The sequence below is a fragment of the Cryptotermes secundus genome, unplaced genomic scaffold (genome assembly GCF_002891405.2).
Source record: "Cryptotermes secundus unplaced genomic scaffold, Csec_1.0 scaffold940, whole genome shotgun sequence".
NCBI lineage: Eukaryota > Metazoa > Arthropoda > Insecta > Blattodea > Kalotermitidae > Cryptotermes > Cryptotermes secundus.
Genome location: NW_019730116.1, coordinates 751945 through 778768, shown reverse-complemented (window position 1 = coordinate 778768; position 26824 = coordinate 751945). Strand labels below are relative to the sequence as shown.

The following is a 26824-nucleotide window of genomic DNA, read 5'->3' as shown; positions in this document are numbered from 1 at the left end:
CTGGTTACGTCTTCTCTGAGTATAAAGAAAGACTGATTTATCAATGTAAATAAATGTAACTCTTCCCTTTCTACAGCCATGTATCAACAAAAACAAAATTAGTGAAAGTGTCTTCATATCTGGTTATTTAAGTTCCCCAGTAACATGAAGAATACCTGTATATCAAGGAAATATGGATATAGGCTACAATCTCAGTAGCTATAATGAGTACATTTCAAGCAAAAAAATCTGGCATCACATTGTTTCACTGCAGTTTTATGGTTTTCTCCGGTTCCTTCTTATGAAGACATCTTAAAATAGGCCACATTCCTTGCTCTGCTACCCTGCTTTTCAGAAATTTACAAAAGTTCTAACACCCACTGTCATCTTGGTTCATACAGAAGTTTGTTATGTCAGTCCTTAAGTTCCATATAATAAAGGCATGTGGTAAAGCTCCATCCAGTCTCATCCATTCTACAAGATGGAGGTGAGTGTGTGCTCCATTCCTTGAGCAAATTTACAGCCAGGAATGGCACCCATATCCTTTGGATAGAGGCTGAGTCAGTCCCCATGTGATTCTGAATGTAATGGTAATTTACTGTACAGCCTGTCACTTCACTTGTTCCATGAGATCTGATGTTCTCATGGTGCTGACTACAACAGTTACCGTCTTCAGGAATGTGACACCATGCAATGTGATTCACTGATACCAGTGCCTCCATCTTCATGATAGAAGATAACTTCCATATTGAGGAGGTGGGTTTCCCCATGCACTGAGACCANTTTCTGCCAGCGAGGTTCCAACCTCTTACTGGCAGTGGTATCTAATAGTTAGTCCCTTTCTGTCAGCGAGGTCGTCCCTCCTCTGGCAGGGGTTCCTAGTCCCTTTCTGCCAGCAAGGTTTCTACCCTCTACTTGGCAGTGGTATCTAATACTTTAGTTCCTTTCTGTCAGAGAGGTCCCCCCTCCTCTGGCAGTGGTACCTGATACTTCCCCCATCTACCGGAGGAATTGGAAACTAGTTGGGCGGGAAACTTGGTGTAATTTTGCTCAGAGGTCTCCTAGAGACACGAGGTTCTTTTACATGCCGTAAATCTACAACACGGGACCCACAGCTTAAAGTCCCTCCCGGAGGACTTGTTCCCTGAATTTTTCCGCCCTTAAAAATTCCACGACCTCCGCCGGGTTTTTGAACCTGCGTACCTTTAGTTGTGAGGTGGGAACGTTACCCCTAGACTACGGAGGCCGCTTAGAAGATAACTTAGTTACAATGTCAGACTTATCACAGGTCAAAAGAAAGAGAATATCCTGAGGGTTGTGTCACAGGGAGACAACCCTTGAGAAACTAATACCCTGGTATCAAAATAAAAAGGAATGCATGGTCCAATATTGCATACTTTGCAAAAAAAAATCTGTACCAGAGTGGCATCAATGGTGCATGGTTTAAATGTATATTGTAACAAAGTTATGTTTTCATTTGAATCACCCTCACTTAGCATTGTACGTACTAAATGTCTGTATCTATCTCCGTAAAAGTCCGCTGCTCCATATTGCTCTAATCTAATTAAAATATTTAATATATTTACAGCCTGTTTCTCCAAGATCTGTGTTAATATTATCCCCCTGGCTTTAGTTCATCTCATCACTGATATGGTACTGACGCTGATCATTCTGAGCCCTTATTTAATTGGATGATTATAGATGACCATGAAATTTATTTCTAATTAATTCTCGGTAATTTTAATTTCAAAAGTCTTATGTTTCGATATTACTGGAAATGTATTGTGATCTTTAATATCGTATTTCACTGTCTGGGACGTGCAATACGGTGTTTATGTTGAAATTTTCTAGATTCTGGCAGAAACAAGAAGTCCGGAGTTATGACATTTACGATCAGTCATAAATTTAGCTCGGGTACAGGGAACCGGACGCACCTAAAAGGACAGGTCAGAGCTTGTTACAGTTACCTGTGAATGAGGGCCAATATGATTGGGTTGCCTCGTTCAAGCTTCCCACGGAAGATGGGATGAAATGTATATGTCAACACCATCTTTCAAATTCCCGGCATGGGGGTGCAAGCCATTCCACAAAAGGAGAGACTTTCACAATATTCCAAACTGAACGGACGTGACCCTTGCACGCTCCAAGACATAGCTAGCCGATAGTGTAACGCTGTAACTTAAAGCTAAGAATACATTAATTTAACAGTGTGGTGAATTAGCAGGTGAATAAACGTCAATTGGCTCAACTCTCAGAAAAACGCTTTCTTCGGCATCGCTACCCTGATACCCATGCAAACCGACCCAGCTAGTTTCCCGCACCTATACCGATCTTCCTTAGTTTGATCTGTGAGGACAACTTCCAGTAGCCATCATACACTGTCGTAAGGTAGAAACAGGTGTAGCACGGATAGCACCATTCCGACTGCGCTGATACAAACAAAGGCGGGTAGGAAAAGAGCGGTGTTAGTACATACCATGATGTTCCTCTATTACAACTGTATTATGCATTTCATGTTCCAGAACCAGCCCATTTCACCCTGTGATTTACTTTCATTAATAATATTGAATGGAAAAATGAAGACTATACCTTCCCAGAGAGGACACAATGTAGTCTAGTAGATCTTTGGCAGCAGTGTACCAGGCTACATGGCATTACATCCCTTTAAATAATATCTTCATAGTCATTGTTATGAGAACCTCAAACCTCGAAACAAAAAAAATAAATGCCACAAACTTTCTCATTATGTATTCCAAATAGTCTCCTCAGTATTCTTTTCTCAGATTACTTAAATATCCGATCTTCCATTAGAGTGAGAAACCAAGTCTGGAGATGCGCAAACAGAGGGTTTAATCACACAAGTATATTTTAATGTTCACTTCATTTTGGCAAACATAAGGGACAAACAGAAAAAAAAAAGTTTAAGACAGATGGCTACACATTGCATGCACATTCACACACACACATACACATCAACCAACCAAAATGAATAGAAAGTAGTCAGAGCTCATCCATATAAAGACACGTTTGCAGTATTCTAATGCTTGGTTGTAGTTTCAAGGTTGAAACATACAGTGCACTAGTAGATTTGTGACTTCTGACATGTTGGCCAGTACACATCATTAGGTGGGATCTATACCAGCTGAAGAAAAGCACTGGCCAAGGTTAATAACAGTTAACAGGGAAACCAAAAGGAATTCCAAAAATTATAGGTAATACAAATGCATGTTTACAGACTGCTACAAGGCTTCAATAGATGACCATCAAAGAAACTGTGACATGACAAAATGACTGAAACTTACAGATATACTTAAAGAGGTACAAGGATACCAACAAAACTGAAAAAAAAAAGCATTTCGAAAAAATAACAGATAAGATAACCAAAATGAAGATGGAGAGGCCAAGGCTACCTTGGGATTTGTAAGACAGGCCTTAATGATCTAACCGTATGATGATGATGATACTGGCAATGTATACAGTACATTCAAATTTTTTAAAATAATTCAACATGGCAAGGCAGAATGTGCAATACAGTCATATCAGCAGGATACAGGAGATGCCTACAGTGATACAACATAAAGTACTCTTATTTACTGCAAAGTCAATAACCAAAAGCACCCATTATACAGATAAAGTTATGGTATGACAATCAGCGCAGTAGAGAATTAGAAAATGTGTCTGTGATCCATAAATGTTGTGCCAAATTCAGCTATAAAGCCATATACTTGCACTTTTATTTTACAATAAATGCAATTTTCACTCATCAGTGAGAGACTGAACTCACCCATAATGAAAGCAAAGTATTATTAATACCCACAAAAGTGCATTATCTCGAACATGTGGGGTTAATACCATTTCTTTATGAACTGGAATTGTGATCTGTAATGACATGTCTCTATATTAGTGATCTCTCTCTCTTCCCTCCTCCCTACGGCTCTACAGCTCTTTGAACCTTTGCTGCTTTTTCAGTTTCTTAAGCCTATACACCAGTGGTTCTCAAACTGTGGGGCATGACCCCCAGGGGGGGGCACAGCATACTTTCCTACAGATATAAAATTAAAACTGCCCTAAATCAATTAGAAAAGTAGCAAAAAATAGAAATACATATAGAAAAACTTTTGATGAGTACAGGCTTTAATTATTATGAATTTGAAAATAACTAATAATTATTCTCTTTACCGGCAATTATAAAACGCATATGCCACAGACAGCTGTGATAGTTCGGCAGCAGCCGCAACCTCTGAAATCCTCTGAAGTCTAAGACTTTTTAAAATGCTGTGTGAGGGAATGGGTGCCAAACACACTGCTCTGTTGTTTTTTAGTGATGCTTGATGGCTTTCAAGAGGCAAGGTATTAAAGAGAATGTTTAAGCTGAGGCATGAGGTGTTCTGTGTTTTAAATGGGGAAAATCACTCACTGGCAGACAGTTTCAGCAACAAGGATTTTTTATTGAAAATGGCTTACCTCACAGATATATTTGAGAAACTAAATATCCTCAACACTTCACTTCAAGGGAATGAGGCAACTGTACTTTCTTGGAATGACAAAGTGAAGGCATTCATGAGAAAATTAAGAGCTCTGGAGGAACAGTATGGAAAGTGACACGCTAGACATATTCCCTATTCTGGTGTCAATGGTACAAGACACTGATAATTCAGTGCTTCCAATGGACATAAAAAGCTGCATACTTGATCATCTCATAATGTCAAAAGTTCATTTCGAAAGATGCTTTTACAATGATTTTGATAAATTTAATTGGATTAAAAAGCCATTCTAAATGCTCGTGGGCCATCATCTCTGAATGTAAATGAGCAAGAACAACTCATTGATCTCACTAGTGATACTTCATTAAAAAGTAAATTTAAGGAATTGTCTTTGCTGGAGTTCTGGATACATATTGGCAAGGAATTCCAAACTTGGAGCCAAAAAGCCTTGAAAATCATGATTCCTTTCACAACAACTTACTTATGCGAGACAGGCTTTTCTGCTTTGGCAGCTATAAAGTCAAAGTATCGTTCAAGGCTAAATATTGCTAAAGAAGTTACAGTGGCCATTTCTGATATTACACCACGTTTTGATAAACTTTGTTCTCAAAAGCAGGCCCATCCATCACACTGAACTTTGACATTTAAATGTTTGATTCTCTTTGCAGAAAAAAAAAATAAATACTTGTTAGTTAAATATCGTTTCATTTCAGTACATATTTTGGTTAATTGCAAGTGTTAAAACTAATTTTTATTGTAGGCCTAGTATTGTGATACTTTAATTTTGAGTAAGAGAACTGCTAAATAGTATGTAGAAAAACACAAAATAAACTGAATGAAATGTCAAACATACCTTGACTTCTATTTTGATAAAAAGAAAACAGGCTGGGGGCCTGAGAGTATTTTCTCTTCTCAGGGGAGGCTCAGAGGTAAAAAGTTTGAGAACCACTGCTATACACAGTTGGTAGGACTCCTTGGACAGAGGGTCAGCCATGTTGGAAGGTTGCTACCTACACAAACAGAATAAACACACACACACAGAGACATCCGTGTCTCAAGTGGGATTCAAACCCACAATCCCAGTGTTCAAGTAGGTGAAGACAGTTCATGCTTTAGACAGCACAGCCACTGTGATCAGCAATGTCTGTATCTATAAAAATTAATTATATGGAAAGTGAGAGTCCAGACTTTATGGAATTAACCTGTGATCCATAATGATGCTATATTAGTGATATCTATTATCTCTACGTCTAAAAATGACTTACTGATATCAGTAGAATCAGATTATTAAAAATGCATGGGGTCTAGACTATTTTTGACAAAAGATGTTCTAGCGGTATCATTTCAAACTCCAGTATGATTCAGTTCTTTTGTTGCTGTTCTCCATTTCACACAAATGAAATGGATATAGCATTAATGGTGCACTATGTTTGATGTGCACATATGTAGACGCAGAAGTGACAGGTATATGGTAAGCACAAAATCAAGGACACATAAAACCACATACAGTGGCTGGAAAACTGGATACAATTGCGGAATCATAGTTACTTGATATTTTCAGTTATCAGCACATGCAGGTGAAGAACTGTTGCATTTATGTTATTCATGTTGAATTTTCTCCCAACAGTATGAATGTAGGAATCTATTCTCGAGCAACCAGTTTGTGGCCTATTACTACACCAGAACACACACATGAATATCCCATGTGCTAAGTAAGATTAGAGCCCATGACAATGGAAAGTGCCCTACATTAACAGTCATGGATACTGGAGCCTAAATGCATATACAGGGTGTTTCACAACTGCATAACTGCAGGAGGTGATTTCCTAGGTCTTTGTGATCAAAAAAGTTAATATAAACATTTTGACAGTTACGGAGTTATGACCATTTTTGCATTCCCGTACACGCCCTCGTGTGAACCGTGTCTATCATCTGGCAGGTTACTATTTTTAGCCAGCTACAGACAGAGCATTCTCGTTTTCTCAGCACTTGAGAGATATCTAAGGAGTGGTGGGTTGGTATGTCCAGCCACGTCTAGTGTGGCGGCTACTGGTGTTCAGAACAGTTCTCATATTGGTGCGTCTGTTATGTTCATGATGCCATTTACATTTTCATTTGAGGAGTATGCAGATATGATTTATGTGTATGGGTTTTGTGACAGTAACTCAGTTCTTGCCGTAGCTGAATATCAGCAACGGTTTCCAAATCGTAGAATACCAAACCAGAGAGTGTTTACTGGAGTTTACTAGGCATTGCGAGATACCAGTAGACGTCCCAGTGTTCATATTGCAGCCGAGCATGGTGTTAATGAAGGTGTCACTGAAGAAGGCATTGTTCGTATGGTGCACCGCAGTCCACGTACGAGTACACGAAGAATTGCCAGCCAGGTCTCCAGACTTAAGCCCACTGGATTATTGTGTGTGGGGATGGATGAAAGAACTGGTTTACAATGTGAAGGGGGCAACGCGAGATGCTTTGCTCGGTCACATTCTGGACGCTGCTGACCACATAAGAAACAGCCAGCTGAAGCTGCTACCTGCTCCCCGCGCGGTTCACAACCGAGCGGCAGCCTGTGTTGCGGCCGGCAGTGGCATTTTCGAAAATCATCCTTAAGCACCAATCAATTCAAATTAAAGGTAATTTCACGAAGTTAACTTTACATTCATACTTTAAATGTATCATGTATTATGCTGGTTTATTATTTTGTTCCGTTTATTGTCGGTAATTGTTACCTTCTATTCTGAGTTTAAAACGGTCATAACTCCGTAACCATCCAAAATCGGACACATGATTATATGAACTTTTTTGATCACAAAGACCTAGGAAATCATCTCCTGCAGTTATGCCCTAAAGTCGTGAAACACCCTGTATATATGTATATATACGTATCTACACACACAAAATGCTCTTTTCAGCCGGTATACATATTGATAAATAATGCTAAAACCGAGAATGATGGTAGTGCCTGTGTTTACTGAGGGAAGGGGAAGCAGTGTGCGGGTGTGCACAATTTTCTTTGTATACAGAGTACACCAAAAGTCTGAGGCTAATCTAGCAAAATACAGAAAACTGTAATGAGTTGTTCATGTATGAGTATGCTAAAATACTATGACTTCATTCACTCTTCCTGTTTCATGTTGTATGTGCCTCTCTTTCACTACTGCTTCCCCTGCCCTGGAAATATATCCCCATTTTCACTATCATGTCACCTTGGCAACATCACCATAACTTCTTGCTACTGATAAGTAGAAAGTGTAGCACTGTAATGGCTCAACGTAGGTAAAATATTGCAACACTTTGAGACTGGAAACACATGATTTGCAACAATTTTCTGTATTTTTCCAAATAACAAAGATCTCCTACAGCCCACGACTCTTGGGATTGCATGTATATACAGACATGTTTATTAGCTTATAGAAAGATGTACCTAAAAAGTATTTTAACCCCAGGCTTATTAGGAGGTGAACTCAGGACTAAATATTATTAATTTTTATTGCTGTTAAGACAGTTATATAATATGGTATTGCAATTACACTTACAGCAGCATGAACGCCTCACTCCAGAGCTGTCCATATTTTATTAGGCTTTATATTTGGAGAGGGGAAGGGACTATCTACAAATTACTTTTCCATTTACAGCATTGCCAGCAGCCTACCACTAATACTAATTCAATATCCAAATATTGACCTCTCTCTGTAATATCGTGTTCCATTAACTGTTACCATATAGTGTTTCCATGAACAGAACACCATTCCATTATGAAAACCAAAAGAATAATGTATAATTCCCTTCCCTTTCCATGAATATATAACCAATGAATAATCTCTCTGATCCAGTTTCCTTTTAGAGTACTGGTTATAGTCCTTCACTGCAGCCATGCCACTGATACGATATTGTTTCAGTTTAAAGATTTCTTCAGATATTCTTCAGTAAACATGCTTCTAAAGTTGGCTCAAGTGTGGTGCTAAATGTGTCGTAATGAGGGCATATGATCTCCCGTTTTAAGGCTTATGATTGTGCCATGCTGAAGAGGCTGTTCTCATCCCAACATCACAGTGAAGCAGTACTTGGTTGTTCACAAGATCAAATATTGATATAATTTTAATGGATAGAGAATTTTTGTTGCTGGAAAATGGAAGTACCTAATACAGTGAAAATATTAATCTTTAAATTCCAGGTTATTGAAACTGCATGCAGTTTTATGTGTGCAACTTCTGGAGAAATAAGACTTTGTACTTTACAAATCTGGTTTCTTAAGCATTATTAAAAGTATCAATTGTAACACTCTTTCTTTGCTGAGTGATATAGTAAATTTATCTGTCATGAATCCTTTGCTTCCTAAAACAGATTTAACAGTTTTCAAACTCTGTGCAGTACTTCAGTGCATTCTGTTTCCATGTGTGGGATATTCATATTGTTAATGACTAGCTTTTAAATTGTTGGATTACAGGTTCTCACACTAGGGAATATAATCTTCTGGGATGTAATACTTAGTAGTCTGGTAGAAGTTCACTGATGTTCTTCTGAAACATTTGTGAAAATCTACTACTCAACATTACATCAAAGAAGATAATACTCTTCTGTTTTTAAATTTATAAAAATAGCAAATATTTAATCTTTGAATGTAAATATATGTGTTCCCATGTTAAACTACTTGCATGCATGGATCTTCCCATATTTATGGACCCATATGAAGGTCTTCAGGGAATTACACAACATATCTGGTACTTTACTTATAAGGAGTCTTGAGGTTAACATAAAACCTAATTTATAATGAAGTTAACTGGGTGATGAAATAGGGCTTAACCTTAAAATCATATTCCCTAATATGTACCTTCTTGTTATGCAAGAATCCATTAGGAAATTTCAAGTCATACATGCCTTGGGTCAGATGTTACTAATCAGGTAATCAGAACTGACTTACTCGTACACTGTGGTCCTGTGTCCTTGCACATTTTACAGATCTGAATAATGTGAGGACAACATATGTTCAGCTTAAAATAAACTTACAAACAGTATACATAAAACTGATTCTTCAAATTCTCCCCTCTGTCGTATAACAAAACAATGGAAGTATCTAGTACAAGAAGTAAACTTTATTCATTACATCACTAATTTTCTACATACCATAAAGCAGTATAAGAATAAGGGGTCTAAATTAAACGCTATTATAAATGAATAAAATCACAGCACTGGTTAACTTTGGAATATTACATCATGCAATATGACCCAAAAGTATGGAGAACAAATACTCGTATCTTATGGGTGCAAGGCAAAAGGTAAAGTTGTCCCTGTCTTAATTAAGCACTACACCATGAAGGTGGGTGGGGGAGTGGAAATATAGCTCCACACATTTTTAATCTCAGCAATACAGGGAGGTCAGTGATCAGCTTAACACCCCAGCCACTTTACTCCCTGGGAAAGCCATTGGTACCTACTAGGCAAGAGACTGGATGGGTTTCAGAGTTGGTCTGGCTGCTGTGTTGAAGAGAAGAATCATGTCCTTGGTGGCGATAAAATGATTCCTTCATTGTCCAGCCTAGCCATTATATCAAGTAAGCTATCCAAGCTCCCTCTTTATAATTGTTAAAATATTCTGCTTGCACTAGGATCATCTTTTGGTTTTAATATAGTTTTCTGACAGACTTGCTGACAAGATAAGCCAAGAAAGGAAATTACAGTTTTTGTACCTTATCCTCTGTGAACTTTGTAAACGAAATAGGCTGCCAACAATATTAGTGCATTAATAGTACGAACTTTGAACAAAATCAATAATTCGGGTACAATGAACCATTATTATAAGTTCTCCACAGAAAATATATACAAGGGAATGTATGGTAAGCCATGTCCATGACTGCACATTTCATTTGCAATACCATTTAAGAATATCAATGAACTCTAATACTGAGAATTCAAACTGAAATTTGTGAGACAAATTTAATTTTGGTCTTCATCAGTCTAATGCAAGTACCAAGTACTCATAAGTAAGGTATAACCTGACTTTATTATTTTATTCCTCAAAAACAGCTACTTTTACAACAATTGGTATGGATCACAAAAACGCAGAGCATGCAAAGAAAACTGTAAAATATTTATTTCATATATCTTCATCATGCTGTACAGGAAAAGTATATTTATGAAGTGCATGCAATAAGGTCCTTATAAAGTGATTTGCCATGAAATAAATCTAATTATCAATCCAGCCCCAGTGTCTAGTCACTAACGTGTGGCAATACATTATCAGCTGTAAAACTTGATATGCACCAAATGAATACCAAGACCAAATGGGTAAATATGTAAAACTGAACAAAAAAAAAACAACACATTTGCTGCTACCTGGGAGCTAGTGGTCTCAAGATAAGAAAGTTTACTTAAATCAGAGATTTCCAGATTTCATAATTGATTACATGTGTGCAGATTTCTCCACGCACTGGTCAAAACCTTAAACTCTGCCTAATCTTAGCCTTTGAAAATATAGAGAATACCATATGGTATGACACAGTATTTAGTACCTACAAATTAATCTTGGCAATCAGTCGCATTAGTACCATCAAAATCAATGGTCCATCACCATACTCAGTGGGCAGAGGTCTATAAGGGCAACAAGATTATAAGTGGAAACATTTTACCCAAACTATTATGAAAGTAAATTTATATGTATTTATTAAAAGACTAAAAAAGTATCACCTTTTTATATTAAAACACTACAGACTCAGGTTGATATATTGTGCATTAATGCTTCATAAAAGCAGTGACAGAATTAAATTTGCAATGATATGTATTAGTGCACTGATCCTACTGGCTGTCTGTATAAAGCAGCAAGCAACCTGGAACATGGATGTCTTGTGCGTTTTTCATCATCATCCTAAGTTTGGGGTTCTGCTCCCCCTTTCCTCCCACACATAAATATGTCTTTAAGAATCTGCAGACATGATGCACAGAGGATGAAGTGAACTCAGAAAATCCAGGACATAAATGCAATGAGAAAGATGAAGTCAGTTTGCATCCCCATGCACTGACATTCAAAGCACAGCCCAAGATGGAAAAGAACATAAAGATCATAAAAGTACTTGCTTACCCAGAGTTCAAAATCTTATTGATTTTATAGCATTTTAGAACCTCTTGCAGAATCTGCTAGCACTGAGTCTTTAGTGTTTGCTTCATTACAAAAATCTGTTCATTGTTAAGTCAGGTCAGAACCAATGCTGTGATTTCATACTTTAGATATAAATATTACCAGTTTCACTGCAATTGTGAGTGTATAAGATTATGTAAAAAAGAAAACCCAACCTGGCACAGAACCCATGCAGGTTCTAACTGTACCAGTCAGTAAATACCTATGAAACATATATGAAGAGTGTTTTTGACCATAAGCCTTTAATAAGGATGAGGCTTTTCCTATCTCGTTTGAATCCCCACAAAAGCCTTTGATCAGTCTTCTATCTTGTGACTGTATTCAGCCTTGAATGAGCCAGTCACTGATGCCAACCTGGTTTTAGCTTGCTGAGTGACTGACTGAAGAGTCATTCAAAGTTAATCCGTGGCAGATACATTCCTCTCCGAGTCAACCAAACCCTGCAGACAGAACAGAATTATAAGACAAAATGAACAAGAAGTTCCAATCTTATCTTAATTACTGTGTACTATATTTTCAAGTGAATTCAATAAATAATTAACATGTTTTTTCTCTTTTGAAACACTGTAACTGTAACAGAGCATAAAACCCATTTAATGGAAATATGAATAAATCTTTTGAATGAGGTATTAATTCAGAATTGTTGTGTTTTTGGACTTTGTCCATCATCCAGTATTCTAAAAACTAGACAACACAACATTTTGGAAACGTTATGTTCTCTTGTTTTTAGAATACCAGATGATGGATAAAGTCCAAAAACCCAGTAATCTGGGTGTTATACCATCTTCTGAACCCTTTACAATCTAAAGGTACTAATGTATCAACAACAGTGGATGGACTTTTATTACATAAAAAAAACATACTGAGAGTTACAAACATGCCAAAATTTTCTAAGACTTTGAACATATATACAAGTGAATAAATCAAAAACAAATTACATTAAATTATGAATTTACCAAAGAGAAAACACGCCTTCACCAAGCAACGAGACCTGTCATCATCTTTTACTCTCTTATTTTTATATTCCCCTACATCTGGCCACTGGCCAGTTACTCAAATTTGTATCTCTCTTGCCCATCTATATTCAAAGGTAAACCCATCTCTCACTTCAATTTTCTGGTGTTATGTTTATGGAACTGCATATATGTACTGTGCATGTGTGCCACTTTGGTACTATTTTAGTGGAAATAATTTGGCCACAAAGGGATTAATATTATGAATTTTTGCTTCACAATGACAGAACTTCGGAACTACCAAGTGACTGTATCAAGAGTAACATAAGGCAATTTACTTCTTTTGGGGAGGAATTTTATTACATATATTATGTTACATACACTGTTGCTATAGCGCAGTCAGCATAGCGACTGCCTATGGGCTGGATGACTGAAGGGTCAGAGTTTGGGTCCCGATGCAGCAAGAATTTTCACTTCTCCATGTCCTCCAGACCAGCACTGAGGCCCACTCAACCACCTGTCCAATGAGTACTGGGGGCTCTTTCCCCGAGGGTAAAGCAGCCAAGGCATTAAGCTGACCACTCACCTCCAACTAGTGCCGAGGTCAAGAAAACATGGATCTGTACATCCACTCCCCCATACATTTTCATGGCATAGTGCTTAAATACTTAAACAATTTTGCCTTTTTACCTTACACTGTTGCCATATTACATATTTGCTGTTCACTATATATACTGTAAACAGTTCAGTTTTCTTACCCAACTCCAGTCCCAAGGAGGAGTGAAATGAAGTTTGTGAGGAAGAGTGTATACAGCACTTCTTTGGAAAACAGGCTGTTCTTTCCCACTTTAGCATGGCGAATACTGTAGGTTTTCCTCTTAGGATGCTTGAATTTCCAGTCCCTGGAGTAAAGTTTATTTTATCAGAGAAATGCTCAAAATAATTAGAACAAAGAATATAGCTTCAAATATAATGGCTGCAAAATCAAACCAAATGAATGAAAATGATCAGAATAAAGTCAATCATGAAACTAGTTGTTTGTTGCCATGTAATATCACAAGTGTACACTGTCTATTGGTGGATGCCTGCAAGCCAGAAATTCCTTCCTTCATAATGGTGGTGGTTAGATTTTGTTTTGCTTCTGTACATCAGTGAATATAATAATCTTTCGAACTATCAAATACAATAGCATGTCTGCAACATCAGTAGAACTTCCACAAATGAGAAAAGGAATTTCTGAATGACAACATCAATGAGCTTGCAATCAATAGTATGACTAAAAATAAGAGAGACTTGTATAAGTGCTGGAAACCTAGAACTTGTGAAAAATTGGGAATTGTAATGTACATGGAGATACCCACAATATTTTTAATAGGTGAAAAATTATTTCAGGCAGCTACTATGAATGGAACTACCAATATTAGAATATTGAAATATGTACAGCTAAGCCTTTGTACCCGAGTCTAGTTCTTCTGAGGTTCAAACTGCTGCTGAAACACTGGAAAAGTATAAATTGCCAAGTACAGATCAAATTCTGGCAGAAACTGATACAAGCAGAAGGCAAAAAGTTTCCATCCTCAGGTTCAGTAATTGAGGTTAGCTCTTTCTAAGGGACCCAACAGAGCAGGTGTCTACCCTCACCTGAGGATGGAAACAGATCCAGTTTCTCAAACGTGTTTTTTCTTAGTTATTTAGAATCCGGATGATGGACAAAGTCCAAAAATCCAGTATCTCTGTGGATGAACAAAATTATTGGGGATCATCAGTGTGGATTTCAATGCAATAAATCAACTACTGGTCTGACATTTTTGGATCCTTAGATACAGCAGAAAAGTTGGGGTATATGGAGATTGTACGCCAGCTGTTTATCAGTTGCAAGAAATCCTATGACTCAGTTTGAGTAGAAGTACCGTACGAAAGTGTCACTGAATTTGGTACACATACCCGTGGAACTAGTTACGCTAATTGTATTGAAAAAACACTTATAGTAAAGTCTGTGTGGGTAAATAATTGTCTGAAGAATTTCCTATTCAGAATGGTCTGGCCATCATTGCTTTTCAACCTTGCTCTAAAATACACCTTTAAGAAGAACCAAGAAAATTAGGAGGAACTGGAACTTAATGGCACACATCAGCACAAATGAGTAATGTGTCATTAACAGGATGCATGAGAAAATCTTAATATATAGCTTAGGGCTTAGCTCCATGAGTGAGTGAGTGAGTGAGTGAGAGGCATTTCTAAAAAGTGTGTTCTAAGTTCTAAGAGGGATGAAATAATAGGAGACTAGGGGAAATTATGTAATGAGGGCCTCCACAATTTTACTTTTCATGCATATGATTTGGGTGCTCGCATCAAGAAGAATGAGATAGGTGAGATAGGTAACATGCATGTGTGATGAGAACTGCACACATATAGCAGCAGTTCCCAAATTGTGTGGACTTGGTAATTATGAATGATAAGTGATTACTATCACGAGACTGATCATATTTACCACTGTTTTTAGTAATTCTATAAAACTATCTATTATTGTTCATAATTACCAATTACTTGGCTTTACTGTAACACATAGACGTGTAAAGTTCTCAACTTACATATCATCAGCATCAGTGTGAAATATAATCCATTCACCAAAAACCATGTGCAAGCCTATTCTTTTTGTTCCTACTGCATTGTATTTTCTGAATAAATAGATTAATGTTCTGATTTTTCTCAAAATGTATTTATTTCTTCATATTTCTTTGTTTCCTTGAAGATGCATATGACTTACTTTGGTGGTGCCTGGTCTGGTCGACTGCTCCAATCCCAAATCCAGTCTGTGCTGCGGTCAACATTCATAAAATCCCCATCCTGAAACAAGCAGAGAAGTTTGTCAGCCACATGTTTCGCTACACAGACAAATAATTGCTTTCTTATTCAATATATCTACACCTGTTTTAACACAGAAGTTATAAGTCTTCACTTCATGCACAAAATAATTTTTGACAAATACAATAAGAGACAATTTCTGGTTCCTGTAAAGTATGTGTTATATTGTACCGATATGAACCCAAATAAAATTAGATCCACACATCTGAATGTAGAACTACAATACCAAATGTCAACAAAATATGTTGTGGGAACTGGGGTCAAGCATGCAAATTGACTGACATAACTTCTCCACTATGCATCCACTGTAAGCAATTCGTGAAAGTGACTCATAAGCAACTACTATCTAATTCATGTGAAATTACAGTCATTGAAAATCTGCTAGTGTATTAATGCTTTAAAGGCTGAGTTTTTCTAAATAACATAAAATTTCATTTCATACCTCACAGGAAACACATGTCACAGCCTAGAAGCAGGGCTAGAGCAAAAATAAATGATGCCCTGTGCTACAAAAATTCTGACCCCCTCAACTACCACGTAAAAACAGCACAATTTTCTCATAAATTCATTGTAGTTAATAAATTAAATTCCCAGGCACTGTGATGAAAATCGCCATTGGTGTAATAACCCTTAAATTAAGGGTGAAAAATACTGTTGCAGAAATACAAGATTACTCTTGTAGACAACAATGTCAGAATTTGCATTTTAAAATTACATTTATATTGCTGCATAACATGATTAGATTGTTCCAATCAACGATCACGACATGAACAGAATAGTAGCAGAGATTATTCTCCATTTAACAAGAAGAGAGGAAAGATAGTGGGACTATGTGTTGTGCGCCCCAAGTGGTCGCTGGTTTTGCCTGTGCTGTCGCGCCTGCACTGCCTACAAGAACGCCGTTGCCAAAACACAATTATCACATTTATCATTCAAATACATATAACTTTTCCAGCAGCCATAGCATCGATAAGTAAAACAAGTCACTCGTTCTCTAGGAATAAAACTGGTTGGATTCATGCTTAGAACATGTTATTTACGTCAGAAATAATATATGTTCCACAAGTTCATGATCTCCTATTTTCTTTACGCACAGACTACAGTACTAGCACACGCGGATGGGAGCTGCAGCAATTGAGTGTCATTATGCCATGACTTCGGCGACCACCCACTGAAGGGCATACAATGGGCACGTAATGCTATCATCTGAGTGAGTTCAGAACATGCCAGAAAATATCTGATCAACTCTCGGAGGAACTAGACATCTAACCCCTTTGACTTCTCACGTCTATAAACACAATTTTTAAACGAATTATTAACATGAAATTGTCTTCATATGCTGAGACTTTCTATCGAGGTGCACTTCCGCTAAACTGTGGAATGAAGCTTTAAGGGAAGCACAACATTCCGACAGTAAAACATCAGCGAAGAATCCTAAAGATACCGTATGTTGGATTTGAGATTCTCACAACAGTGACAATGAAATGGCATGTAACGCCGTGTTGCCTGGTAGAAGCTCACCGACGTTTAGGAGGAACAATGCTGCAAGTAAAGCTCGGTTTGTTTCTTGCTAGCTACTTGCTTGGCCTATCCTTCGACCCTGAAGCTATAGGAAGTATGTTCCTCCGAAACGTCATTCCACTGCTACAGGACTAAAGGGAGTTACATCCCAGACGACAGGACTTCTCAGTTCTGAGATAGGTCACTCATATTGGAACATGTAGTGGTCAAAGGAAAGAGAAATTACATTAATTCTCCGTTTTATGAACGTTTATCTACCAGATATTCTACCCTGATGACAGGGGCAGCACGTTCCTCCGAAAGGTTCGTAGCCACCTACAAGACTATACGGCGTCCCATCCCAGGAGATTAGCAACACTGAATCTGAAGTCAAAGTGTTTTAGGCGAGTTCCTATCCTTAGGGCGGGTTTACGCTGGGGCAACTTAAAGCAACCTAGTTGCCCTCCTCGGGCGACTATGCCACCCAATTTATCAAGCAGCATGCGGCCAGGAGCAAACGCTGCCGCATGCGACCGACCTCATTTACACCCACAGCGACTGGTTGCTTCGATTTGTACGTCAGCTTGTGTAGAGATGTCACTGAAGACAGTTGCTGCTGTGGTTTATCTCATTTTGAGCAGGAAAAGAAAACGTCAAGAGATCCGACCTGTGGAAGGTCGTTCTGAGATATTTAACCTTTTCTTTCGCTTCCTTCACCGAACATTCAAACTTCGTGGCTAATTCCTCCCATAGCTTCAACTTCTTCCGATTGTCTTTATAATTGGGATCCCGCAAATCCCTCAGAATGCTCTTTTCGCGGTATTCTTCGATAAGACACTTGTATCTATCCGTGTCCCAACTCATCACGCCGCATGCGAGTAGGCAACTGAACCCACTAGCGACCTGGAGCAACTAGAGGACGCGGGACGCAAGCCGCATGAGATTGCGCTACCCACTACCTGCAAGTGAACAACTTGCAGCGTGCGATCGCAGCGCGTGCGGCGCGGTTGTCAATGGTTGCCTCAGTGTAAACCCGTCTTTACGAAGCATCTACCTCTCTGTCCGTCCGTCTTTCTGTACGCATGAAGCAATTTGAGAACAGATACACCGGCTTTTGTTGCATTTAATACTGGAGGACATTACAAAAAAAAAAAACAAAAAATGCTGAGCCATTCAATGTTTCATTTAAATGGGACAATTTTAACGACTACAGAAATAAATAGATTTGTAAGACTGACCAGCTACAGACAGACACATAGACTCCTAAAATTAAAGAAGAAACACACACTAATAAGGACATGAAACCAATGACGGCCGTTTCAGGGACTATTAGACAAGCGACATATAACAGATAAACTAACGACAAAATTCCTTGACATTTAAATGCAAATTCTAACTAGGTAGCCTTTCGAATGTTCAATTTAGACAATATAATAATTAATTAAGACAACAGACTGAACAAGTGGGCAGCATGAAAGAAATATACGTTCCATTACAATGCCTATATATGCAAACAACAAGGAAAACAGTTGATATAACGGAAAAGAATGACGCCTACCAAATTACTGTAGCCGGAATAGGTTCCCTTTCAGCCTAAACAAATCTAACAAACAAGTAAACAGGAAGAAACACGTCAAAAAACAAGTACCTCTGCTGGATACACATGACACTATAAATAGACGGACCAATCACAGGAACGCTTAGAGCTTCATCTCATTTAAATTGCACTGAACCCTATCGTGAGCTAAATCAATCAATTTCGAATTTTCACGACCAATTTAATTAATAACTACAGACTGTTCGACTGATTCTTGCGTTATTTAACGATGACATTTCAACTACAAGATGTGCAGTGTAACCAAATGAGTAGGACAGACGGTAATGTCTGGGAAGCAGTTACCTACTTACCATAGAGTAAGGATGTGAGACGAAGCAGTCACCTAGTTCAGGTACTGTCTCACCACTCGATTCCGTACACATGGGACAATCGCGAAAATCCTGAGTTAAGATAGCCAAGACTGCAACCGGGTACTTCCCGAATACATATCCCAGAAGATAGTGTCTTCATAGTCGCCGCCAGAGAGTCTCAATTCCACAGAGCTTACAATGTTACAGCATTGTCAACCTTCTCGATAAGATCCACTGCTTAATATGCTAATTTACAACGTTTATTGCTCTCTCTGTTCGTTCGGAAGTATTTTATGTAGAGCTGAGAAGAGTTCTTAATTGTTTAAGCGAGACACAAGGACTTCACGCGTTTGCAGTCTTCATATTTACTCAACATTGTTGCAAAATTTCCGCAACAGACAGCAGCAAGTAAATAGAATGGTTTTCACACTACAGTAAACAGCGATAAGACGTACAAACTAAGCCAAAAGTTAGACCGCTGATACTATTTGTATCTTTAACTGAATCATACACTCTGTGAAAATTTCATGAGATATTCAATCAAATCAGTGTTGCCAAAACATAAACACCAAACATGGAACATCGTAGAGTCGCTTCCCAACTGTTACCCCCGGATTATTTCTTGTGTTATTTAAGAACGCTGTTTCAACTGCAGACGTCTTATAGTGTCGACTGTGATGGGGACATAATAACGGATGACTAAGACTAACCGTTGCTTATAGGGTCTATAGTCAAGTGCGCAGACAAGCGATGGGAAGATAGGTCAATGAAATGAATTGTTAGGACATTTAACGACACTATTTCAACTACAAATGCTTCATTCCGTCAGCACAGATGGGAAGATGGTCATGAAAGGTGAGATTACTTATAAGGCTATACGGCCTGCAGATGTTACTGAAAACTGGTTCCCAAATTATTTTAGTTTCAGGCACTCTCAGGGTGAATAAAAATGTTCAAGTCCCCACCCCCCAACCCATGCAAAATGACTTCCATTGTGATATAATAATTTAAAAACATAATTACTAGTGAACTTTAATTTTGACGTAGGTTTCTATTATATTTTATGCTTGTAATTTAATGGTGCCTTTCCTTACCAATTTTTATGCAGGGTGTTTCACGACTTTAGGATTTAACTGCAGGAGGTGATTTCCTAGGTCTCTGTGACCAAAAAAGTTCATATAAACATGTGTCCGATTTTGGACGGTTACGGAGTTATGACCGTTATAAACTCAGAATAGAAGGTAACGATTACTGACAATAAACGGAACAAAATAATAAGCCAGCATAATACACGATACATTTAAAGTATGAATGTAAAGTTAACTTCGTGAAATTACCTTTAATTTGAATTTATTGGTGCTTAAAGCTGATTTTCGAAAAAGCCACCGCCGGCCGCTCGGTTGTGAACCGCGCGGGTACATACCACCCCACCACGCCTTAGGTACCTCTCAAGTGTCGAGATAACGAGAACGCTCTGTCTGTAGCTGGCTAAAAATAGCGACCCGCCAGCTGACAGACGCGGTTCACAGGAGGGCGTGTACGGGAATGGAAAAACGGTCTAACTCCGTAACCGTCCAAAATCGGACACATGTTTATATGAACGTTCTTCATCACAAAGACCTAGGAAATCACCTCCTGCAATTATGCCCAAAAGTCGTGAAACATACTGTATATATTGTAACGTGTCTGGAATCCAGAGGAGTCACTTCTATGGAAACGCTAGAACAGACCGTTGCATAAGAAGTAACAATAGCGATACTGTAATTCCAACAGTGAGCCGTTGTATCGAGAACATCGAATCTCCACGGTTACGACAAACAAGCGTAGCGTTCCCACAGAGACAACGCAATAACAATGGGTCATTGCATAGGAAACGCTGAACAAACAAAGCAACGTCTCCATGGTTATAACAGAGGGTCCATTTGCCTAGTAGCGGCGAGGATAAAAATAGCCCAGCTTCAGCGAGAAACAGTCAGTCTTCATCGGGCCAGCTAAGAAGCCAGCCGTCATCAAGCCTTCGGAGAAGCTAGCCTTTATCCAGCCTTCGAAGTAGAATGTCGCAGAGGATAGTCGAAGTGTCACAGCGAATAGTAGTTGTACTGTTGATTGTGTAAGCTGAAGAACAATAAAGGTTCGACTTAATTTGAGGCCTACGTGAATCTATCTGTAGCGTGACACACGAAACACGCTACAATATTATATACAGTGTGTCCCAAAAGTCATGGTCGGGCTTCAAAATATTATATGTATTAAACGGAACAATATACATACATTAAACATGAATTAAAAAGAACTATTCAAATAGTTTTTTTCCCATATGTTTATCGAAGTTCTGTGTGGGGTTCATTTGTGGCTCTGCAAACTGGGTGATAATATAAATACCATAAAGAAAAACACAAACTTTAACTGACGCTAGTAAGGAGGTTGGTCTAGAAGTAAACACAGAGAAAACTAAGCATATGTTGCTGTTTCATCATTAGAATACATGACAAAATCATGACATAAAGATAGCTAACAGATGTTTTGAAAATGTGGCACAGTTCAACTGTTGGGGAACGGCAGTAACAAATCATAACCTGATTCAGGAGGAGATTGCTACCATTCAGTCCAGAACCTTTAGTCTTCTTGTCTGCTGTCTAAATTCATAAAAATCAGAATATACAAAACTATATTTTCCCTGTGGTTCTGTGCTAGGCGTGAAACTTTGTCTCTAACATTAAGGGAGGAACATAGCCTGAGGGTGTTTGAGAACAGGGTGTTGAGGAGAATATTTGGACCTAAGATAGATGAAGTGACAGGAGTTTGGAGAAAACTGCATAATGAGAAGCTTCATAACTTGTACTGTGCTCCAAGTATAATTAGAATGATCAAGTCAAGGAGGATGATATGGACAGGGCATGCAGAGACGAAGAATGCATACAGGTTACTGGTGGGAAAGCCGGAAGGAAAGGGCCCAGTAGAAAGACCAAGACGTAGGTGGGTGAACAATATTAAAATGGATCAGAGAGAAATGGGATGGGGTGGATTGGATTGAGCTGGCTCATGATAGGGATCAGTGGAGGGCTTTTGTGAATACGGCAATTAACCTTCGGGTTGCATAAAATGATAGGAAGTTCTTGAGAAGCTGCATAACTGCCGGCTTCTCAAGAAGGGCTCAGAGCCATTAGTAAGTGAGTGAACAGAAGTGCCAATAAATCCAATCATCCAATCCAGAACCCGTTATTATTAGTCACGCAAACCTCTCATCCGTGACAATATTCCTGTTCACAACTTTATCTTCATACCTTCCCTCCTAGATCTGCTGTTTGTTCCAACTACTGGCTATAGTCTCGCCGCTGGAATTTCTGACTGAGCAATGTACGCGTACCTGCCACAAATCACCACTCGGTTCTAACGCTGACTGCTATCATAATGAATTTCCGGGAACTATCGTTGGAAACGTTTTCCTCCGGAATGTATCACTTATTCGATTATTCTTTCTACCACATTCTTCAGCATTCACTAGACACCAGTGTCTAGCACTACCAGGTAAGAGAACGCGGACCAGAAGTGGCCGCAGTACAAGGGACTTAGTCCCACCCCACAGCAATAAAAAAATAAAGAAAACGCGTAGGTACAATACCAATAGTACAAGATCGTCAATGGATCCTTTCGTAAGGGAGTTCGCGTCCCCACAATTGACCTCCGCAATACACAGTTTAACACTACTTTCCAATTCCTGTTCTCCAAGTGGCCGCCTTCCAACACATTTCCGCACTAAAATAATGTATGAAGTTCTTCTTCCCACACTGGAAATGCACGTCCAGTCCACTGGGACTACTTCAGCATTTCAGAAGAAGAACATACCTACGTTACTATAGTTGACACAACATCAGCAAACAACCGCCGTGAAATGAAAACTTAAAAAGACAGATGAGTGACATACAAAACGTCAAGTGCGTGTCCTCTACATAAGGAGAGCCTGAAAGGCTTGTTCCTTCCCGCGTAAAAGTGAAATTGCGCCAAAACTGCGGGGAGTGGGAACGTATGAATATAACAAGATGAATATACAATGGCGCGTGCCGGACCCCGCGATATAGCTTTCATTTATTTTTTATTTTTTGCCCTACAATCAAGATCACGGGGAAGAAATATTCTTTATACTGCGCCACATCACAAGTATTCCGAATTGGTAACGATGTTTAAATAAGATAATAATTGCCGAGTGTATCTGCATGCATGTTAAATGTCTTTTCTCACTGGTTGATCTCGGAAGAGAGGAGCGAGCGTTAAGCGAAAAATCAGTGAACTGCAAAACACGGATTAAGCACGGACTTCAATGAAATCCAAATTGCAGTACTGTACACAGACAAAGGCACGCTGCGTTTAATCACGGTGCAGAAACAGTCAGACTCCTCTAGTTAAGAGCACTGAACTGTTTATCTCAAACTATAATTACTGCTGAAGAAACATCAATAGAGATAACGAGTACAGAGTCATTTAACCAGGAACAGCGAACTGACACGTTTTAAAGACAATGAAAATAGGCGAGTAAAATGAAGGCGAAAATTAATTAAGACAGGCCTTGCCAATACCTACACGAAGGAAGAATTAAGTAAGGTCTTGCCAATACCTACACGAAGGAAGAATTAAGACAGGCCTTGCCAATACCTACACGAAGGAAGAATTAAGTAAGGTCTTGCCAATACCTACACGAAGGAAGAATTAAGACAGGCCTTGCCAATACCTACACGAAGGAAGAATTAAGACAGGCCTTGCCAATACACTTGTCATTCAAAATAAGGATGGGTCCCTTAAAAATCATTCGTTCACAGGAAATTCATTAAATGAAATTTATCTGAAGTTCCTTTAAAGACATAATGTCAAGTTACGGTGATCAGAGTTAGTAAGCCCCTACATACAGGATATTGCAACTAACAGTATCGATCACACTTGTTCTAGGTGGTAAGCACCTGGACTCTTCGGAGTCGTTTCATGAGCAGTGACTAGTTTCAGAAACGCAATAAAACACTCTCCTTCGACTCCAATATGAACTGCTTTATATATAAAATGAACTGTTCATCGCCACATGGCTGACCATTAGAAAAGCTGGAATGCTTAAGTTCGGGAGATATGTGCAGTTACTATGGATACTGAATTTGGATGCGAGACGCCGAACGTTCTTGTTTTAGGCGTTGACAAAATGTAGTATAATAAAAGACTTGAGTGGGATTTTAGCGCGTGAAGTCCCAAATGGCGTCGAAGTTTAAATGTCGGCTTCAGAGTAGCTGTAATTAAACAAGAAGCTCATTCTTATCACCTAACGAGGGGTGCCAGCCTGTCCCTCCCCTTGTCTCCGCAGCACCCGCAGACTGTGGTTTATTGCCGGTCACTGCCCTCTTAGGTTGAAACGTGTATATTTAGGTAAGACATCTTTTTATCTCACTCGTGGGAGTTGATTTCATCAGGAAAAATGTAATAATTTCATTAAAATACATCGACTGATTAAAATTATCACAGCGTGCAGGAAGGCAAGCGGTTCAGATATAAAGAATTGGATACTCGCATGTATGTATATATATGTACTCGTATGTATGTGTATGTATGTATGTACGTATGTATTCACGTAGGTAATTAAGTAAAAAAGGTAAAGTCCCTGTGCTTAACTAAGTAAGCACTACGCCATGAAGGAATATGTAGTGCAGTGGATGTAGGTGGCTCCTCCAAAACAAGAAAACGGAGCCAGAATAAAAAACAATATGCTACGGGTAAGAAAACTGGCCGGTTTTATTAACAAAACGACAGTTTAAACGTAGGTGTACAAATATCGGCCAGTTCCTTTCACACTCGGGGGGAAAAACTAATGCGCCGTTGCTGCGATACGGTAAAAACGTAAACTTATGCCACTGGTAGCGTATGGAGAGGGGAATAACGACAGGACGTACAAATAAAAGAGATTGGGAGGGAGGAGCGACGAGGTCAAGGTACGAAAATATTGAGAAAAGGAAGAACGCGGGTGTGGGAAGGCTTTAAGCAGGTTTCATGGAGAAGGAGGGACAGGAACGACGATAGCAGGAACAAATAAAAGGATTTTTTTAAATTAAAGCTACTCCTGTAACAAAGGCCGCGCCATAGCTCAAGCGGTTAGTCGCTGGCTTTCCACCGCGGCGGCCCGGGTTCGATCCCGGGTCTTGTCAAGTGGGATTTGTGGTGGACAAAGTGGCGCTGGAGCAGGTTTTCTCCGAGTACTTCGGTTTCCCCTGCCAATCTTCATTCCACCAATTGCTCCACAATCACCCTCACCTATCATCTGGGGCTGGTACAATAGGCCAGAAGTGGCCGCTGTACAAGGGATTTAGTCCCACCCCACTAGCAATAAAGGAACCTGTAACAGGTCGTGGAGACCCACAGGGTTGAGAGACATCGAGGCGTCCACATTTTCTTGACAATCGGTTTACAGATGGCGGTGAGGTTGTCAGCCTTACGCACCGTCCGCCCTTTAGCCCCTGGTACTCATTTCTCTTAGAGGCCATAGTGCTGCTGGAAGGATTAAGTCAATAGAAAAAGCCAATTACCTGATTGGGAATTGAACCTGCGACCTTCCGGCAGAGGGGATGGAATCAATGAGAGAGAGAGGAGGGAAGAAGATAAAGATACAAAAGGAACAATGCAATGGAAAGAATGGTATTGGGCCAGGTACTGATAATAATACAATGGGAAGAACACTATAGGTCATGGCGACGTCACACTCGGATTCGCGTAGGCCTGTATATTATACACACGTATACATACATTAATTATGAAGAACAGCAGTGCATTTCAAATGAGCTACACTGAAACAAGCCTGCAGTATGTTGACGATGGAATGACTTCTGAGATAAAATTCAGTGGTAGGTAATGTCCTAATAAAAGGAGGCAAACATAAAACGAATGTGGTGACTTGCTGTGATTAGGACTGTGGGCAGAGCTGAGTAGGGCTTACATATGCGTTGCCCAGTGTATTTTCATGGTCTGAAAATCCATTATGTACTCAGAAAAGGGAACGTTTTCTTAAATATATTAAAACAACAATTATTTTGTTAACGTGGATCTATACATCCACTCCCCCATATATGTTCAAGGCGTAGTGCTTAACTACAGGGGGTGAACAAAAATATGGAAACACCTCGTGAAATGCATGCCTGAATTGAAGTGTTTATTTTAGCGACGTTTGTAGGTCACGTTGTCGTATCTGCCCAACACCACTACCTGTACAACCTCCGCAATACGTTGCAAGCTTCATCTGTTGTTGAGACAGTGTTCTGTGCAATTTTTTGTGCATCACGTCTGAGCTAACAGAATTCGAACGCGGGCAAATTGTTGGGGCCCATATGGTGGGTGCTTCCGTAACCAAGGTAGCCGAGGTTTTTGGTGTTGGCGAGGCACAGTATCCAAGATTATGGCCGCATACAGGAGGACTGAAAAAACCGCATCCCATAAACACCAACGTGGACGGAAATGTGTCTTGAGTGATCGAGACAGACGAACATTGCGTAGGATTGTGACGAAAAATAAGAAGACTACAGCTGCAAAAGTGACTGCTGAACTGAATGTCACGCTCACAAACCCTGTCAGCACCAAAACAGTACGAAGGGAACTCCACAAGCAGGGTATTTCTGGACGAGCTGCAATTCCAAAGCCACCCATCAGTGATCAAATGCCACTAAGAGGACAGCGTGGTGCCGAAGTCATAAAACCTGGACTATGGAGCAATGGAAGACGGTCATTTGGTCGGATGAGTCCACCTTCACACTGTTTCCGACTTCTGGCCGAGTTTACGCCTGGAGAACGCCATCCCAAGCTAAGGATCCAGATTGTTTGCTGCCAAGAGTGAAACATGGCGGGGGTTCGATCATGGTATGGGCAGCCATATCGTGGTATTCTGTCGGATCCATCATTACCCTGCAAGGTCACGTCACTGCCATCTACTGTGTGACCATTTTGGGCAACCAGGTCCATCCCATGGTGCAAACTTTGTTCCC

The 26824-nt window shown here is 39.4% G+C and overlaps 1 protein-coding gene across 1 annotated transcript in view; it reads right to left on the bottom strand.

The window, feature by feature from the left end:
- Positions 1 to 7780: 7780 nt before the first annotated feature.
- Positions 7781 to 26824, bottom strand: part of LOC111866254 (BCL2/adenovirus E1B 19 kDa protein-interacting protein 3) — a 122345-nt gene continuing 103301 nt past the window's right edge. Inside the window, exons 4-6 of the mRNA XM_023855031.2 lie at positions 15319 to 15398; positions 13310 to 13453; positions 7781 to 12038 (exon numbers count right to left, since the gene is read on the bottom strand). Of these exons, the coding sequence (XP_023710799.1) occupies positions 11987 to 12038; positions 13310 to 13453; positions 15319 to 15398 (276 nt within the window). The 3' untranslated portion in view covers positions 7781 to 11986. The remainder of the gene's footprint in view (positions 12039 to 13309; positions 13454 to 15318; positions 15399 to 26824) is intronic.